Below are 19625 nucleotides of genomic sequence, written 5' to 3'. Positions count from 1 at the left end.
GGCGGCGTGCGACGTCCACTTGCCCATCGACGGCTTTGATGTAGTCGCCCTCATAGACAAGGGAGCCGACTACTCAGTAATGAGCGAATCATTCATGTCTAAGCTGAAGAAAGTTACGACTAGATGGGACGGTCCGCACATACGCACAGCAAGAGGCCATCTCGTAACGCCAAGTTGAAAGTGCAAATCATGCGTCACCATAGACGGCACCACGTACCCTGCTTCATTCGTCATTTTGCCTAACCGCTCCCTGAACGTAATTCTTGGAGTAAACTTTTTGACGGTGAACGGTGCAATAATTGATCTGCAGGCAAAGTCGATAAATTTCTCCTCCGATCACTCCATAACGCCGCAACCGAACCCCGAACACCGTGCTGCTGTAAGGATCGCCGATGATCATGTCACCCTGCCACCCGCGCAAGCTTGATAATCACTGTCTACTCTAAAGATGCTGCTCCTGACGTCGACGCTATCGTAGGGAGTTACCAAAGGTTGCTTCTCGACCGCGGTGTCTCCATCGCAAGAGGCACTGCGCGCTTTAAGCAACGCCAATCCCACGTTTTGGTCATAATTTCACAGAGGGGTACCAGCATTTAAACAAGGGCGCTGCAATTGCGTTCCTAGAAGAAACGCAAGAAGCAAGTGACGTGATCGCGGTTGCCGAGATTGAACGCGCATTCGAAGATATACCTTCAAGCGTCCGCATACCTTCGACGCGAATCCGGCGGTACTTTGAAAAGAGCGGGACAAATTATTGGCTTTGCTTCATCGCTGCAACAAGTGTTTCTCGTCGAACTGAATATTACGTCAGACACCTCTAGCGAAGCATCGAATAATAACCGAAGATGGACCCGACCTGCCCGGTAGTCACCGTACCGCGTGTCTTTCACAAGAGCGGGAAGCCATCCAGGCATAAGTCCAATTCAGGCTCAGCGACCACATTATACAGCCATCGAAAAGCCCTTCGGCTCCGCCGGTCGTACTCGCGAAGAAAAAAGACGGCACATTAAGGTTTTGCGTTGACTACCGGTGACTGAACAAACTCACCAAAAAGGACGTGTAGCCTCTTCCACGAATCGACGACTGAAAACGACTGCAAAGCCCTACCGTGCTCGCTCATTTCGACGAAAACGACGCAAAGGAAATGCTCACGGGTGCCGGTGATATAGGCTTGGGTGCCATCTGTGGTGAGGTGCCCAAAATCAAAGGGAAAATAGAGAAGAAAAATACCAGTGCAAGTTGTCTCCTTGGATCATCATTGTGGATTGCGAAGCAGCAACCGGAACCAGGAAGACGAAGAGGAGGAGGAAGAAGAAGGGGCTCGGAAGATAGACTGCCTAGCGGGATCGATGTTCGAGGCGAGTCCGAGGGTTTCGGAAGCCTGACGTCAGGACAGCGAGAACCCAGGTGTTCTGCAACCGTTGGTATAGAACGTTGAGACACCACGTGGCCCCTGCAACGCCGTTCCCTGGCCCTGTCTCCAGTGCATCTGCTCTTCCACTGACGGTACCACGGCATCTTCTCTTCCTGGGCCTCTCACTTCTTCAGCAGCTGCGCCTTGATCCGGGCTGTTTCTGCTGAAGACGTCTGCGTCGCTCGCACCTTCAATCTCTCCAACGACATCCCCGTGTATCGACCACGTGAGACTCTTTCTAGCCACGAGAACCTTCTAATCGCGAGAATTCTCCTGGTTATAAATGTTCGTCTTCTTTGTCCGTCGAACCGGTGTCCCGATTTCTTACTCCTGGCATCCACTTCCGCATGGTATGATCGCCCTAACCTGAACATCATCACACAATCCTCGTCCAAAAGAAAAGCGGTAACGAAAAAGTAATCGTCTATCCCAGCCAAAGTCTGCAGAATAAAGATAAAAACTACTGAGCGTCTGATAAGGAATGCCTGGCTATTAAATGGTTGATTTCAAAATTTCGCCCATACGTGTATGGTAGACCGTTCAAGGTTGTGATGGACCACGATGCACTGTGTTGGCTCACCAATTTGAAGAACCCCTCTGGCGGTCTTTGGCGGTGGAGCTTGCGCCTGCAAGAATTCTACGTTGGAATCGTCTATAAATTCGGCAAGAGACACTCCGACGCCGACTGCCGTTCTCGCGCCCCCGCCGACCCACCACATTAAGACCCCACTGAAGTCAGCGGGTTCTTCAGAGTCGTAACGGAGAGCGACCTACCCACCCAGCAGCGTGCCGACCCCGAGTTACGCGTCATGATCGAATACCTCGAAGGATTCAACGTGGTACCTAGGGCCTTCAAACGCAACTTACCAGCATTTTGCCTCAAAAACTCCGTCCTCGGGGAGAAAAATTTCAACCAACTAACGAGAACGAATTATCTTCTTGCAATCCCCGCAGACTTCGTGACTAATTTCTGGAAGCATGCCACGATGACCCCCCTTCTTGACTTCTGGGCACCGCCCGCACTATTGGAAACATCAAGGAGAAGTACTATTGGCCCCACCTTCAATCCGACGTCACCCACTACGCCCGGCGCTGCCGCGACTGCCAGCGACGAAAACGCCGCCGACGAGACCCACCGGACTTCTGCAGCCCATCGCCGTCCCATCAAAGCCCTTCCAACAGACTGGAATGGACCTTCTGGGCCCGTTCCCTACATCCCGACCCGAGAACAAGTGGATTATCGTAGCGACAGACTACATGACGCGCTACGGAGAGACCGCCGCTCTTCCGAGGGGGGCCGCACAAGAAGTCGCCAAGTTCTTCATAAACCAGGTAGTGCTGCGACATAGAGCCCCTGAATTTCTAATCACGGACCGCGGAACGGCCTTCAATGCGGAGCTTATGCAAGGAATCCTACGCTACAGCAACACGGATCACCGAAGAACGACGGCGTACCACCCCCAAGCGAACGGGCTAACGGAACCTGAACTACACGATCGGGGATATGCTGTTATGTAGGTCGACGTTGAACATAAGACTTGGGACGAAGTCCTTCCGTATGTCACGTTCGCATACAACACGGCTACCCAGGAGACTACGCAGATGACCCCATTCTAGCTCGTCTATGGAAGACGGCTGACAATGATTCTTGAACCCATGCTTCCGCACGTAGAAGACGACGACCTCAAAGCCGACGTCCAAGGATACCTTAAAGGGAAGGTGAAGAGGTTTTACAAATAAAAGAAAAGTTGACCAGCAGTAAGTACACGTCGAATAGTTCTCGTGTACAAAATATTTCCGCAATACCTGCAATAGAAGCGGCGCAATACGCAAACAAAAGTGGCCCGAAGCTCCGCCCCCATCTCGGTGCGCGATGCCGGAAAACAGAAAAGCGGAGGCGAAAACCGACCGGGAAACGTCATAGCTGGACTTCCGGACGGAGCGGCCACGCAACCACGCTCTTTTTTGCCGTGTTTTACAGCGAAGCTGTTGCCCTCTCGTTGGTCGGAAAATGTCGTGTCGTAAACAAAAAACCAGGCAGGACTCAACAGTTCGCGCCTAAGACGCAGAGCGCATGCGTCAGGCTAATCGGACATACAGCATAGGGCTCAGTATTCATTTAAAAAAAAACCACAAAACAAGCATCTGAATCGCATTATAAATAATAATTACGCCCACCTCCCCTCGCGGGAACCCTGTGTAGATGCGACGCATCGTGGGTTTCCCTCGGCGTTTCCGTTGGGTTGATTCTCCCATCGCGTGAAACGTGCCATGAACGCGTACGATTCATTTCCGTCTACTACGGGGTTCCCGCATCCCGTGCACGTCGCTTTGCAGCCTCATCGTCGGTGGTGCTAGCAGTTCTGTTATTGGGCTGGCCGGTGCTTGTTGCGGTTGCGCCGACCATCGCGATAGCAGGCCTGTTAGTCTCCATTCAAAGCAGCGTTGGGCATCGCAGCACCGGCGCTGGATCGACGGAGCGGAGCGGCGGAGGTACCACGTTGTATACCGCCGCATAACGGTGAGGGGAATGAGAGAGAGCAGCGCATGCGCATGCGTTAACCGAGCGCTAGCGCGCGCCGACGCACAGCTGGCATTGCAAGGAGCGAGCGCTAACCCGCAGATAACGCTGCGGTGAGAGCGGCGGAGAGCGCATGCGCAGCTGACGCGGACAACGACGACGACGCCGGATGGATGGAGGGATGCATGCATGCATGGACAAGGCGAGTGAATGAGATGCAGTCGCATCTAATAAGGTGCCTATGAGCAATGGGACCCCCCCCCCACCATGTGTTCCTGGTAAAGATATTTGTGGATTATGTTTGAAGGCTAGGCAGGGCTAGTGTCACTAAATAGAGCAATTCTTGCCCAATACGCCGAGCGCATGTGTCAGGCTAGGCCCAACCCAGCATTTGCCGCCAGAGAATTCGAGTGCAAGCGACACTTCCGCCGAGACAACGAGGAACTTTTGATTGATTGATTGTGGGGTTTAACGCGCCGACGCAACGCAGGCGTTGAGACGCGACGTAGTGGAGGGCTCCGGATTAATTTTGACCTCAAAAGTGTCGCGAACTGGGCAAGTTGGTACAGATTCATGTTGTTGTTGTCTCGTGTTGTTGTTGTCGTGTTGTTGTCTCGTGTTGTCTCGCTCGTGTTGTTGTCCTCTTCTTTCTGTCCTGGTTTTTTGCGCACTGTTTCACCACTATAATTTTGACCCCCTGATGATCTTTAACATGCGCCGAAATCACAAGGAACATTTCAGACCCTCCCCCATCAACATGTGTAGTGGTTTACAACAGGTTCAATGGACATCCACTTTCTCGGGGCGGGATGGCGACCATTTTCTCAAGAGGCTCGCCACAGGGAGGATGCCATTCGGTTTTTGTGTTGTTTTTTTTTTCTTGGTAGCACTTACGCGTGCAATTTGCGTGTTCAAAAAGTATGCACGAACGCCAAATCAGACCTCTGTTACTATGCCATGTTCCTAAGGGGGTACTACCATGCCGGGATGTTTCATAACATACGGAAGCGACAGCCGAGACGGCGGTGCTTGATGACAAAGAATATATTACCCTAAGTTGCATGCTTTGTAAAACGTTCTAATGCGTTTTTTTTTCTTTTTGTTTTGACAGCGACGGACATTGATGTTCATATCTGATGCTATATATAGTAAGGATGGTGAATACTGCTGTACTTTGGTCCGGGATGCTTCGTTCATGTTCCAGGAAGAATGTCGTATTTGTTCAGGAAATGCCTATTTATTTAAAAGCGTCGGTTTTCTTTCCCTGAGGGACTTGGAACTGTGCTCAAAAACCCAACTTTTCGCGAAAATAAAACAACGTTCCAATCCTGATAGAAATTCTCTTCCGGCTAATAGGTAAATACTATTCCTTTAAAGTAAAAGGAGCACCACAATATTACTTATTTTGGAAGTATACATGCTGCAAAGAGATATTTGTCTGGAATGGGAGAATACCACTCCGAATCCCCAAAGTATCATACGCGAGTGGCTAAGGGGGCCTAAATCTCTAACCAAGGTGCGCTGGGGCTATTTATTGCGTGTACCTGCATATTATATCCTGGCAGCAACTTGTTTCCGTTGAACTTCACCTGTGCTTTAGCGATATTCGTTGATAGGAAGCACACCAAAGCAGAGTAACCCAGAAATTACGATGAGACTAAAAAAAAGTAAGAGCGAAGAGTGAATAGACGGCCTTTGTCCGACTGGCGGGTAATGCTGAAATATAACAATGGTGGTATAAGGCCACGATTTATTATCACAAACCTTTGGTGAATGTTACCAAAAGTGACCTAACTACAATCTAACTAGGACGGCTTGCCTATCATAACGAGGTGGATGTATTATATGATAGCAGAATGCGCAACACAGATGCGAAAATCCAGCAACACTAGAGCCGCTAATTCGGCGAGGCGCCAGTATGCTACAATATATCGAGAACAAATGCAAGGCAAAAAGAAAGACACCACTGAACGAACCAGGGCAGGGATCGAAGAGGCACGTAGCGCCGCTGCCAAAATTGCGCGCGCCCGCTTGCGTGTGTGAGGGGGAATGGTTGGGTGGGGGACTACGAAGAAAGGTAGTTGTAAAGCAGAGTCCGCCTATTAGTTGAGCATGTACTGGTAAGATAATGCTGTCCCCTTCCCCCCTATACACGTTAAAACAGCATCAAAGCTAATTTTTGCGCAGGGCACGTACCTACCTGCTTTTACCTGGTACATTCGATAAACGCTACTTATTCTTAGGCGTAATGGTGTCTTACATATGAACAAACAGTCGAGGCAGTAGCTAATGTTAGCCTAAGCAATAGAAACGCCCTATTTTGGTTGCTCAGGTCAGAAATGTTCTGAAGAAAACCTCCCGCCGACGTCACAGCGTCACTGTTCTGGGGTTCTTGGTTGTGTAAAGCAAATTCAAGCTCCAAGATTCAAGCGAAAGGCGGCTGCCACGGCCACCTCAAGTTCCACATCGCCCAACAGGTCGGGAGTTATAAAAAGAACTTGCAACCATGAGCAAACACTGAACTGCAAGCTAGATCACGGGAAGGGCAAGCGCCGCTACCGCGTGATCTTTCCGAATGCTTCCGAGCGCTTGCGCGGCCGAAGGGTGCCTTTCCTTTGACGTCATGAAGCGCGCGATCAATTAGAGGTGTCAAAAACGAAGAGCACGCGTCTTTCAAACGGCAGCGCGTGTTTTGCAAGATAAATGGCGGTTGGACTCGTGTATGACAAAATTAAATGTATTATTTGGAGTCAGCATGCGAGAACCTATATAAACCCGCCTCTAACTCAATTTTTTTGAAAAGCGCTTCAGCTTCCCTTTAGGCATGCGGATTAGGCCCTCCAGCTCGCTTGAGTTCGTACAACCGACCAGCAGCTGCTAGATACAAGACGCTACAACCTCCTACGCCGAGGCGCCGAGACACCGAGTACCACCCAGGGGATCGTGCGTGGATTTGCGCTCCCATCCGACGACGCAGACTCTGTGCGAGGCTTCTGCGACGGTATTTCGGACCCTACCGGATCCTACGACGTGTTGACCAACTTACCTACGAGGTGATTCCCGGTGGCAATTCCTTAACATCACGACGATGCACGCGCTCCGTAGTCTTCCACGTGGTTCGCCTAAACCTTACTACGCATGATGACGGACTTTTAAGTGCGAATGCACTTTATAAGCGACCCCAAACCTTCCACCGCCGGCGGCGCCGTCCGTCCGCAGTCCTCCTCTCCCTAGCAACGGCGCGGAGCGGAGGGAAAGCGTCCGTAGCAACGGCGCAGTGACGTCACTTCACCACGTGACCGCGCTCGCTCCGCCTCCTCGCCGTGGCTGCGCGGGTGCGCGCCGCTCCCCGCACCGCTCCTCGCGCCGTGACGTCATGGTATGACGTCACAGCGCGCCTCCTCTCCCCAGCAGCTGCCGCGCGCCTCTCTCTCCACCGTGACGTCACACTCTCTCCTCTCCCCCTCGCTCGGCTGCAGCTGCCGTGCGCCGCTGTCCCTCTCCCCTTGCGCTCGCCTCCTCTCTCAGCCACCTGGCTCGGCGCGGCGTACCCCCCTATATATGCAGCGATAAACTGCCAGACCTCCGTGGGTCGGCTCGCGCGCGCTCACGGGCGAATGCCAACGGATTTGAACTTTACTCCCCCTCATAGCATCACCCCGTGCATTCGCACTTAACCATGTTCACTCTCGGGGAAATGCTTGGGAGTTTTTTTTTTGTTTGTTTGGACTGCCGTTTAATTTTAGCATCGGGTCGATTCATTCTTACAGGGCGGTAATGACGCGAACCATGCATTTGGTTTGTTTGTTGATGTTTTGTTTTTACCGCCCGGCCGCGCGGAGCTTTTTATCTGTGTGCCAAGTGACGCGCGTGTTCCATTTTAAGTGCAATGCACTTTATAAGCGACCCCAAACCTTCCACCGCCGGCGGCGCCGTCCGTCCGCAGTCCTCCTATCCCCTAGCAACGGCGTGGAGCGGAGAGGAGCGTCGGTAGCAACGGCGCAGTGACGTCACTCACCACGTGACGACACGCCCCTCACCGCTCCTCGCGGCGCGACGGCGTGGGCCGCGCGCGTCCCTCTCCCTTCCCCGCGCCGTGACGTCACATACTCCACCTCCTCTCCCCGGCAGCTGCCGTGCGCCGCTGTGTGTCACTCTCCCTCCCCGCGCCGTGACGTCACGCACCCGCACCTCCTCTCCCCTCGCTCGGCTGCAGCTGCCGTGCGCCGCTGTCCCTCTCCCCTTGCGCTCGCCTCCTCTCCCAGCCACCTGGCTCGGCGCGGCGTACCCCCCTATATATGCAGCGATAAACCGCCAGACCTCCGTGGGTCGGCTCGCGCGCGCTCTCTCGCTACAGTCTCCTGCTCGCTCTGCTCCAGTTTAGACCGTTCGCTGGCTGGGCGCCTCTCAAGGCGATGTCAGAATTACTACGCCGTGTACTCTCGGCGCAAGAAATGCATTCGCACTTCCTCACGATTCCCTTCGGGGAGGTGGGGGCGATTTTTTTATTTTTGATGCCACACGGACTGTCTCATTTGATAAGCAGAGTGTTTCGCCCTGTCGTCACTAGCCTAGAATAATAATATTTTATCTACGGTGTTCTCGACGTAATTTTACAGCTCGAGAAACACTCGCGCCGAAAGATAAATGCCCGCAGAGCATACGCCATGGTATTCGGTTCACCGACACTCGCCTACGCACTTCACTTCGTTGACTGCTGCTTCGCCGTCTGTCTATTGATTGAATTGTTAGGGCAGCACAAGTTTGCTCAAATAAACTTGTTTTTCGTTCAAGACCGCTGCTTCGTCTTTGGCTACGTGGCAGTATTGTGGAGGGGGAAGGTATCAGGGTGGTGGTGGAATGGGTGGAGTTGTACGCTTTGCCTGTGGCCAGAGAACATAAGGTTCACAGCAACAGATCATGTAGCAACGGATACAAGGCTGCTGTAAGCGTTCCAGGCGCCAGCGACGCAGGATGTGTCGAACGCGGAGGGAGAGGCGGTTCCGGTTATTCGGAATGAATGACTTTATGGCAGCCAGCCTTTTAAGAGCAAACGGCCTCTGGGTCCCCCCGCTCGCGTGAGGACACATTGTGTCGGGCCGCAGCCGCGTCGTCGCGGTGTTTTGGTCGGAGCGCATGGTGCAGCTGTGGGAAAACTTCGGCAGTCCGGCGGCTTGAAGGGCATTCCGTGAGCGTGGTGGCAGCTGGTTGTGTGGCCCATTGCGTTTTCGTTTAGCGGAATGGCCGGTTGTAAAACCATTCGGTCCGTCGCGCCGCCGGAGACGGGGAAGCTTGGAGCTGTCAACTGGGGTTGGACAGCGGTCGATTTATGGGGATAGTGCTCCCTTTGTTGGCCCATGCGCGCGCGGAGTGAAGGCGTGCGAGGGTGTTCATGTAGCGGCCCGGGATGGGCGCGCGAGATGCGACGTCTGCGGCGGCCGCCGTGTCCTGTTGTCCCTACGCGCTGATTCTGGCGCACGGTCCAATTAACCGGGCATCGCTTGTCACCGGCGGGCACTCTCAGAGGCACGCCGCCTTTCCTTAAGATGGACGGTTATGGGTCCCAGCTGGCGTGGAGTGGCTGTCCGGCCTTGGACGAGAATCATGGGAACAGGCGACGCAGGCCGCGTTCGTAGAAGCCAGGCCCTGGCGCTTGCACGTGTTTCCGCGGTTTTCTGAATGTTTGTTGTAGCTGTTTCATTTGCTTATGATATTTTCCTTTTTGGTTGGTGAGAGGGGGTGACCAATTTTTCAGGGTTGCGGGGGGCGTTGCCCACCGCAGTTTAAGTCCGGATGAGGTAACCCGACCAATCATATCGCCAGGGGATGCTGATTGGCCGGTGTATTGGGGGCGGAGACTGAGTGACCCATTAAAATCACGAGAAACGAGGTCTTGGGGTCGAATCCTCAGGGTTTCAATGTGCTATGCACGGCCGGCGTATTGCCAGGCTAGCCAGGTCAGGCTAGGGAGGATCTCACCATTTGGGTAGTCTTAGGTCAGGGTCCGTCGCTGACGGGGATGCCGCGTGCACAAATTCTTAGCTCACCAAGAACCCCACTTTATTTCTTACTCTGTCTACTTCAGCCTGTAAAAATCCTGTATATGTATTTCGCTTAAATATACAGTTTAAAACCCCTCAACAACTCGTCGTCGTGTCATCAGTGCCGCAACCATCAGGCACCAACGAACCAACCTTTACTGCTGCCGACCTACGCACGAAAGGATTGGTACATACACTTTGCGAGCCGGGAGACGCAAACCACGTCAAATGCGCTGAGCGGTTGACCTGCTATAGGCTGCGCGGCATAAAAACAAGCGTTGGAGGTTCGTTACGTGTCCTGAGCACAGCCATAAATATAAAAACACAGCTACGTCTGCTCCGTACACCAGCATCACATGAACGGTGGCGATTATGTTTCCGCCAAATTACCGCTTTTAGGCGAGAACAGCCCACCATAACGGATGCTGGTGGTTAAAGAGCTACAATGAGACCGGCTCGCAACCGTGTGTACGCTGGAAAGTGTGCATCGTGCCATCTGATGCCGTGAGATCTGATGCCATCTGATGCCATCTGATGCCGTGAGACATATGCACTATTTCACTCTTCTAGCGCTGCAATAGTTGCCCGGCGTCTAACGTCACAGCCAAGGGCCCACAGAAAGAGTCCCGAAGCGCGTCGCTAACCCCCCAACAGTCTTCGTTCCGGTGAAGCCGCTTTACTCAACACCACTTCTCCCCACCTCCTCGTCACCACCGATGCCCGTTTCACAAGTTGTGTGCCCCACGCCAGCACCGATGCCTCTTTCACAAGTTGCGTAATCGGCTGATAACGGCGCTCGCGCCGTTATCAGCCGCATAGCGGCGGCGCGCACAGAGGAGTGACGGGTGCAAAACAAGGAAAGGCGGCTGCCGCATGCACTTGTAGCCGCTGCCGCGGCCACCTCAAGTTCCACGTCACCCAGGAGCTGCGAATCGCTCACGAATGCAGAGCAACTTGCCTGCTTGTAACGCCGACGCTGATTGATTGTGGGGTTTAACGCGCCGACGCAACGCTGGCGATGAGGCGCGCCGTAGTCGAGTGCTCCGGATTAATTTTGACCACCTGGGGATCTTTAACGTGCGCCGAAATCTCGTGCACACGGGCGTTTTCCCTTTTCGCCTCCATCAGAAAAGCGGCAGCCGCGGCCAGGAATAGAACCCGCGTCCTCGTGCTCAGCAGCGCAACGCCTTAGCCACTGAGCCACCGCGGCGGGTGAAACGCCGACGCGAGGTTCAGCTTAACGCCTTTCAGAGTCATACTTTCCCTTGGAGTCTTTCACGCCTAAGCACGCGCACATCACCGGCCGCCACTTTATGCGTGCATAGGGGGGAGGGGGGGGGGGGCGTGCCCACACAACTAGACTTCATAGCATCAGTGATGACATGTCTGTTGGGCTGGTGGGATATTTCAACGTGGACGTCTCAACGCCCAATGCGAAGTGATTGCTGTCCCCCTTGATCGAGCGGTTTGGGCTGGTGCGTTAGACAGTTAGATGCCTACGACGCGGTTCGGGAGACGGACAGCCCTATGTTTGTCCACTAGAATAGAGCTCGAGCCCATCCCAGTTTCATTCAGCTAATTGGCTACGAAACATTCTCAATCGCAAATTTCAAACAAACGTGCCTTGTTTCATGCACTCCTTTGACTGCGTTCAACTTCGCTGGTCATCCTTCTTGACCCAGTTGAAGGGCCCTGAATTCTTAAGAGCAGGGCTATTTAAGCTTTAGCTTGGTCTATTAGCGTTCGCAAAAAATACGAAGAGAAAATTTTGAGCGCCCGTGAGCGTGCACCTTGTTACGAGCGTCCAATGTCGTCCAGACTCGCGCCAAGTTTATTTATTTATTTATTATAAGTACCTACATCGCCCATTGGGCATTGTTGCAAAGGGGTTAGAGTACAAAAAATAATAAAACATCAATTTATGACCAAATAAATTATACATCACAGCTTACGAGAAGAATCAAAACACCTACAGCACAGTATTGTAAGAAAAGTACAAAACACAGGAGTACATTGGGATTAAAACAGGAGTAACACAAGAGTACAAAAGGAGTACAATTTCGGAGCTCGCAAAAAAAAAAATACCAAGAGAAAAACTCCCACCTCCCCTCGCGGGAACCCCTGTGTAGATGCGACGCATGGGGGTTCACGTCGCAGCGTTGGACAGCGGAGGAACGGCGCTGGAACGATGGAGCGGAGCGGCGCAGGCACCGCGTTTTATAGCGCGCATAACGGTGAGGGGACGCGCCGGCGCCAGTGCGTCTGCCGCGGCTATGACGCAACACAATCCACTTTAATCCAATCCAAATACAATCCAAGCCAAGCCAAGCCAATCCAAGCCAATCCAATTGAATCCAATCCAATGCCCCTCGCGAGAGAGTGTTCGCTATCGGAGAGGAGAGGGGGTGAGCGGCGGAGAGCGCAGCTGGCGCGGCGAGGAGAATGGGGGAGGGGCGGACGCCGACGACGCCGGATGCAGGGACAAGGCGGGTTAATGAGATGCGGTCGCATCTAAAATACCCAGCGCACGTGGCGTACTCCAACGCCAACTCTGGTGTTTCTCCAGCTGTGCACGACTAGTGCAAGCTGCGCCCATTTTTTTTATTGTTTTATGATAGCAGCAGCAGTTGACACCGCGGAAAGAAAGAAGGTCCCAATTCTTCTTTCACTCCGAACGGCAAACATTACGCAGCAGTCAGATGCGGCTGCGCTTTGCGGTGGTCGCCGCCTGTTATAGCTGTGGTTATCTTAAGCCGAGTTTACATGGCACTGACAGACGCGCAGCGAAGCCAGTTGTTGCAGCGCCGACGTCGTGTAAACGGCAAAATTCTCTCGGAAGGAGCACAGAAGTCACATTGCCAGCAGACTTCGACGGGCTCACTCGCCTCTGCGCTCGCACGCTGCGACGGGCTGCTGTCGCAGTCATGTAACCGCTGCTCATGTATGAGGCATTTAATGATGCTGTTTGTGGCCTCAGTGTTACGTTGTCTAGAAGGAGGTTTGTGACTTCTGTTCCTTTTTTCCATTTGTTTACCCATTTGCTGAAATTTTCTGCTTGCGCGTGCAGGGTGCTAAGAAATTTTCAGAACTCAAAAACCACTTTCTCAGCCCAACAAGAAAGTGTATAGTTAGTGACCTTGAGAAACTTTGCGTTCGTAACGTGTTCTTCTGTCATTGAAGCCATTTCGTCTATTTATTTATTTATTTATTTATTTATTTATTTATTTATTTATTTATTTATTTATTTATTTATTTAAAATACCCTACACGCCTCCTCTCAGGGAATTGAGTAAGGTGGTAATGAAGGGAGGTGTTACAGATCATACAGCATAAATTCACGAGCTACAAAACATAGCAGAACAACTAATGTCGACGAGGTTTGTAATACAAGATTAAGTCGGACGACGACAAAAAGAAAAAAGGAAAGTCGATAGTATAGCCCACACACGAAATCTACGCACAAGAATTACAAAGCGTACGGTATACAATCAGGGTAAAGGATACAGGAGAGAGCGACCAAAGATAACCAAATGCACCGACGCGACGCGCACCAATTAGATGTTATAGTTTGATACTCGCACAAAGGCAAAAGCACAAGAAAAAACGCAGAACCTATGCGCACTTGGAAAAAACATTTTCAGTCTGAAACGTTCATAATCTGCCAGAAAGTGCGACACTGAAAAAAAGAAAGCACGTGCTTTGGCACAAAGATGACAGATTTTTGTGGTGTTCAAGCAAAAAAAAATTAGAAACACATCCGCTGTATGCAGGAATTGGCAGAAGAAACAATGTGGAAAACAGTGGTAAGACCTTACTGCGAAAAGAGAGTGTGCCGCAAGTGTCGGAAAGTATTATTATGTGATACAGGTGCAATGTTGTCTGGAAGACAATTCCACAAACGTATGGCGCAAGGAAGGGCAGATGAGTTGAACGCATCAGTTGACCCATTTAACCGCGTAAAACCGAAGTGATAACCCCACCTACGTGAAGTGATGGAAGGAACATCAGTGTGAAGTGGGAAGTGTCTGTTGCTGTACCCGTATTTGTGAAAGAGGCAAAGAAGGGAAATATTGCGGCGAGTATACTCAGGGGTTGAAGCAGTACCGTACTTACCCGATTCTAACGCGCACCTTTTCTCCGCAAAAATAGGCCGAAAAATCGCATGCGCGTTAGAATCGGATACGAAATCAAAACTGCCGAAACAGCTGAAATTTCGTTCCAGCCATCACCATCTCAAGATGGCGCCAAAGCCTTTTAGCAACAATTTTTCGGATCTAGGCGCCTAGGCTTTGTTCTATCGGCGTTCGCACAAATCGTCAAATTATTCCACTTGCGTGCTTGATAACAGCAGTGGCAGCAGCGGCAACGAAGGTGCGCCGCTTCCGCGGCTTACGAGCGGCTCCCACGCGTTCACAACGAGCGGTTGGCTGAAGTGTATGCCTCTGGAGAAGCTCGCGAGATGGGCATGCGAAGCGTGGGCCACGATCCCATCGAACATGGTTGAACGTTCGTTCAGAAGTGTGGCATCGCGAACGCGCTTGACGGCACTAATAACGAGATGTTGCGGTCAGCGGAAGGCGACAAGGAGCTCTCGGAGAGCGACGAGGAGTGAGATGAGTGAGATTACTTCGGGGAATAAATCGCCCGTTTCTCTCGCATTCGTTTTTCTTGCTCACAAAGTTCCTTGCGCGTTACAAACGGAGGTGCAAGTTTTTTTGTTTTTTGCCTGGAAAATCGGGTGCGCGTTAGAATCGGGGGCGCGTTAGAATCGGGTAATTACGGTACCTAATTTGCGTAATACTGCGGTAATGTTGTTTCTGAAATGCGTGAAATGAAAAGGGTCGTCCTATTCGAAATCGCTTTAAGCATATTAATTAACGTGTGGTAGGGGGATAGCAGCAGCAAATTCAGGCTGAGGGCGGACGAAGGTTTGATAGGCTAGACGCTTTGAGGGACTTACAATATATGTACGTCACTCTCAGAAACCTATTTGACATGAGAAGTAATGTAATAATAACAACAACGTCTAAAATAATAGTAATAATTCAATGAACTCTTATTGCATAATGCTTTGCAGGTATCATGAAATTAGCGTGTGATACACTGATGCTCTCAACGTGGTTCCTTTTTTTGCACATTACCTTCCAACTTATTCAGAATTACAGAAATAAGATAAGGGCGGTGTTCTATACTGCAGTGTTTTTTTTTTTTTTTTACTTCAAGCGGCGCAATGTGTGTTGGTCGTAATGCAGAAAACCGAGTTTACTCATTGCCTCTATGTAAGCTGAAGCCGTCACTTCATTTACCCCTCACGGATGTAAATTGGTAAACCATAATTCCCTGTATGATTAATCCCACGGCTGCCACCCGTTTCAGACACGTTGGAGACCTTGGAAATATCAACGCCAGTGAAAGTGGCCCGCTTTCGTTCTGCCTGTCGGACCAACTCCTCAATTTGACCGGAGAAAACTCCATTATTGGACGTGCAATTGTGGTAAGAGGGAACATGAGAAACTAATCTAAAGGTGATGGTCGGTCGAAGTTGTTTTAGTGTTAGCGAGAGGAAGCTCCATGTAATGTCCGTATGATTTGAATTCAAGTTTAGTGTCCGCTCTATATTTATTCGAGTGACAGGGAGTAGTGTACCGACAAACCATACGTTGGTAGCTTCCTCCCTCATCCCTGTCGCTCATGTAAGCATGCAAAACACGCTAAATGTTAACGTAAAATTGTACCGCCTAGCCCCTACACAAGCCTCCGTCAATTTGGAGTAATAACAACATCACATATTTTCTCCTCTTTCCTTCGTACTCCATAACCGATTTGGTGACATTTTGTGCATTATCGCCAGATTGGGCTTACTGTGCGGCTTGCCGATCAAAACCGCCGACAAAACCAGTCATCCGACCCGTCCGTAAAATTGCCGTTGAAAATCGATCGCGAAGGGAACTCGGCTGATCAAGATTTGTGCAGTGATGATTATGTGGCTCTATTTTCTTAGTTTGTGGAGTGTATTAAGCCTAGTGAAGTCCATAAAAGCAAAGTAACTCTACCAGCGGTGTAGCCAGAAATATTTTTCGGGTGGTTTTATATGCAGCCGGCCAACAAAAAGCGTAAAGAAAAGATAGCCTGCGCGCAAACATAATTTAATTTTAATTTTCTTATCTAATTGTCCTATTTTGTTTTTACAAATTAATATCCCACGCGGAGTGCGGAAAGCGTGGACAAAAAACCGGAAATTTGGAGCGGACGGAAAGGAGAATGTAGCACTCAGAAAATTTCGAGGGGTGCTCTAACCGCCCCGGACGCCACCTGTGATGTTATTGGTGATCGCTAGTCCTCGAGATTCGCGTCACACAACTGATACAGGCGCCTGAGAAGGCGTAGTAGACGAGGACGAACATTCATCTGCACGAGACGTGTTACGAGAAGGACATTACAGTTACAAATACAATGGTACAATGAACTCTATCCTCAGCACACAAAGTTCGGATAGGGCGGGAAATATAAGTTCTCAGTTCCGATTAGACAGGTGTCTGCATTAGATGAAAAGTTTCCCATGGCGCAGTCTATGCTGAGGAGTTGAAACCCCTGGTTGTCGGCACCCTGTTGGTAGTTGTTCTGGAGCGCACTACTTCGGACAGCCGATTCCGGCGATTGAATGCGCGGTCAGATAGCAGACTCGCCTGCACGGCAGCCGGGCTGGAGTTCCGAGCCTCCTTCCAATGGGCTCGGAAGATCCCGCCTTCTGCATAGCGGGAGTCTTGAAGGCAGCCTTCAGAGGCCTTGCTCTCTCGTAATCCCCCTTCTTCATCGCCCAGACCCCTCCTCTCCTTTTGTTACCGTCACCCTTAGTGCTTCGAGTATTTCATTCTTCACACATACCCCCACATGAGCGATTGTCCATCTTCGGCCATTGTTGTTGTTGGAAAACGTTTATTCAGAAAAAGGGAGAGGGGAGGGGGAGAGAAAGAGTATGGAGCGGTGGGTGGCCATTGATTGATTGTAGGGTTTAACGCGCCGACGCAACGTAGGCGATGAGGCGCGCCGTAGTGGAGGGCTCCGGATTAATTTTGACCACCTGGGGATCTTTATCGTGCGCCGAAATCTCGTACACACGGGCGTTTTTGCTTTTCGCCTCCATCAGAAAAGCGACCGCCGCGGCCGGGAATCAAACCCGCGACCTCGTGCTCAGCAGCGCAACGCCTTAGCCACTGAGCCACCACGGCGGGTGGTGGGTGGCCATCTTATTCCGGTAGGCTGCGCAGGGTCGCCGCCGCCTTCGCCCGAGAGATCAAGGCTTCCTGGTTCTCGAGCTGGCAACTGCGCAACGCACTCTCCCATCGCTCTACAGAAGGGGGATCGGATGGTTGGGGGTTCAGTGGGCACATCCAGACAAGGTGCAGGGTCGCGTTGGGAGTGTCGCAGTGTGCGCAGTTGGGTGCATAGCAGGTGGGGGAGATGCGGTGGAGGGCGACGTGGTTGTGGTATGTGTGAGTTTGAAGTCTTCGCCAGATGCGGGCGTCAGAAACGGAGAGCGGAGGGTGAGGAGGAAGATAAGTGCGTCGGGAGGCCCTGTAGTGGTACAGAATGTCGGTGTAGGTTTGTTGGAGGGGGGTCAGAGCAGGGGGACCGTGGTCTAGGTTGTGGCGACAGGCCTCGTCTGGGAGGGCCCGGGTAAGAAGATCGCGGGCCCTGGCGTGAGCCACTTCGTACCCAGGGAGGGATGTGTGGCTCGGTGTCCACACGATGCGGGTTAACGGTAGAGTGCGGCGTTGGGACAGGATGTGGAGTGCCAGGGTGGAAACTCTGCCTTGAGCGTAGCGGCGGCAGGCGGCTTGAGAGTCCGTGAGCACCGTGACAGTTGGAGTCGTAGCGTGAGCGATGGCGAGGGCTATAGCGGCTTCTTCTGCCTTGCTCGTTGATGCTGTCTGCAGGCTAGAAGCAACGAGGGTGGTGGCGTCGAAGCGTACTACGGCAGGTATACGTGTGCTCGTTGTCTGGGGTAGGGAGTGGCGTCGGTGTGAAGGGCAGTTGAATCACTGCCGTACTTTCGAAGAAGGAGGCGCGTCCGATGCTGTCGTCGTCCAATGTTGTAGGTGGGGTGCATATGGCGTGGGATGGGAAGCACGCGTATGTTCGCGCGTTGAGCAGTGGGTATTCGTTGGGGGGTATCGGGATTTTGCTCTACATGTCGACCGAGCTTATGCAGCAGGTGTCGGCCCGTTGGGGTGAGCTGCAGTCGTTGCAACTGGTTGTTTATGTGGGCCTCCGTCAATTCGGTGAGAGTATTATGGAGACCGAGTTGCAGTAGCCGTTCGGTCGAGGTGTACACGGGCAAGCCAAGCGCTGTCTTGTAGGATTTCCTAATTATAATGTCAGTTGTGGCCTGTTCTCGCGGTTTGAGGACGAGGTATGGAGCTCCGTTTGTGATCCGACTGGTTAGCATTGCTTGGAGAATGCGGCAGGTGTCGGCTTCTCTGAGACCGTGTCTTCTCGAACACGTTCATCGGATCAGGTGCGTTAGTTGTGACACAGTAGTTTGTAGTCTGGGGAGATATGCAGCTCCGGAGCCGGAACCCCCAGAATGCGCAGGGTCTTGACAGTGGGAATCAGTTGGCTGCCGATGTATATTGTGGGGTCGGGTGTCGGGTTCGGTGGTCGTCCTCGGGTCCTCTTTCGGAGAACGAGGAGGGCAGATTTAGATGGGGCACATGAGAGACCGCATGTACGGAGGTAATGCGAGATGACGTCGACTGCTTGCTGTAAATTGTCTCGCTGGTAACCTGCGGAGCCTGTGTTAGTACAGAGCGTGAGATCATCAGCATATAGAGCGTGATGTAGGCCAGGTATCTGTGCAAGTTGTTCCGGAAAGCCTAAGAGGGAGATGTTGAATAGCAAAGGGGAGATTACTGATCCTTGGGGCGTTCCCCGGGCCGGGATGTGGAATTTCTCTGTCTCGTACGGTCCGAGGTGTAAGGTAGCCGTCCGGTTTGTAAGGAAGGTGCGGACAAAGTTGTAAGTTGCCTTTCCACATCCCGTGGTTTGGAGTTGTTGTAGGATGGCGGTGTGGGTTACGTTGTCGAAAGCCCCTTTTATGTCCAGGGCTACGATGCAGCTTGGGTTCGTTTTGCTGAGGTGGTCAATGATTGTTTCTTTCAATTGTAGGTGTACGTCTTCACCAGACAGATGTGCCCAGAAGCCGAACATGGTGTGGGGAAAGCGGCTAGTATCTTCTAGGAGTTCTGTAAGGCGACGAGCGACCAAATGTTCGTATAGTTTACCCACACATGAGGTTAAGGAAATGGGTCGTAGGTTGCCGAACCCCAAGGACTTGTTTGGTTTTGGCAGTAAGGTAATATCAGCGTGTCGCCACTGCGAGGGTAGTGTTCCTTCTTTCCAGTGCCGGTTGTAGCAGTCAAGTAGGGAATCCAAGTGCTCGTCGTTCCGGTTCCGAAGCAGCTTGTATGTAATTTGGTCGTGCCCCGGCGCCGAATTGCGTGTTAAGCTTGTGAGTGCTTGTAAGAGTTCCTCGCGTGTGTATGACTCGTCAAGGTTGGGGTTTGGAGCCCCTTGGTAATTAGGGTGGGAAGCAGACGACGGAGTTAGCCAGGAGCCAAAAAGCTTCTTTTGAAGAGAGGAAAGCAGC

General features: G+C 51.9%; 1 protein-coding gene across 4 annotated transcripts in view; it reads left to right on the top strand.

Moving 5' to 3' along the window:
* Positions 1 to 19625, top strand: part of LOC144178855 (superoxide dismutase [Cu-Zn]-like) — a 98786-nt gene that overhangs the window by 61002 nt on the left and 18159 nt on the right. For all 4 annotated transcript variants that reach the window (XM_077707006.1, XM_077706998.1, XM_077706991.1 and 1 more), the window contains one exon: positions 15353 to 15470. In XM_077707006.1, coding sequence (XP_077563132.1) covers positions 15353 to 15470 — 118 coding nt within the window. The remainder of the gene's footprint in view (positions 1 to 15352; positions 15471 to 19625) is intronic.

The sequence above is a fragment of the Haemaphysalis longicornis genome, unplaced genomic scaffold, assembly GCF_048455015.1.
Source record: "Haemaphysalis longicornis isolate Haplotype H1 unplaced genomic scaffold, Haemaphysalis longicornis Haplotype H1 scaffold_1, whole genome shotgun sequence".
In the NCBI taxonomy this organism is placed as follows: domain Eukaryota; kingdom Metazoa; phylum Arthropoda; class Arachnida; order Ixodida; family Ixodidae; genus Haemaphysalis; species Haemaphysalis longicornis.
Note: the sequence above shows the minus strand (reverse complement) of the source record. Positions and strands in the feature narration are given on the sequence as shown.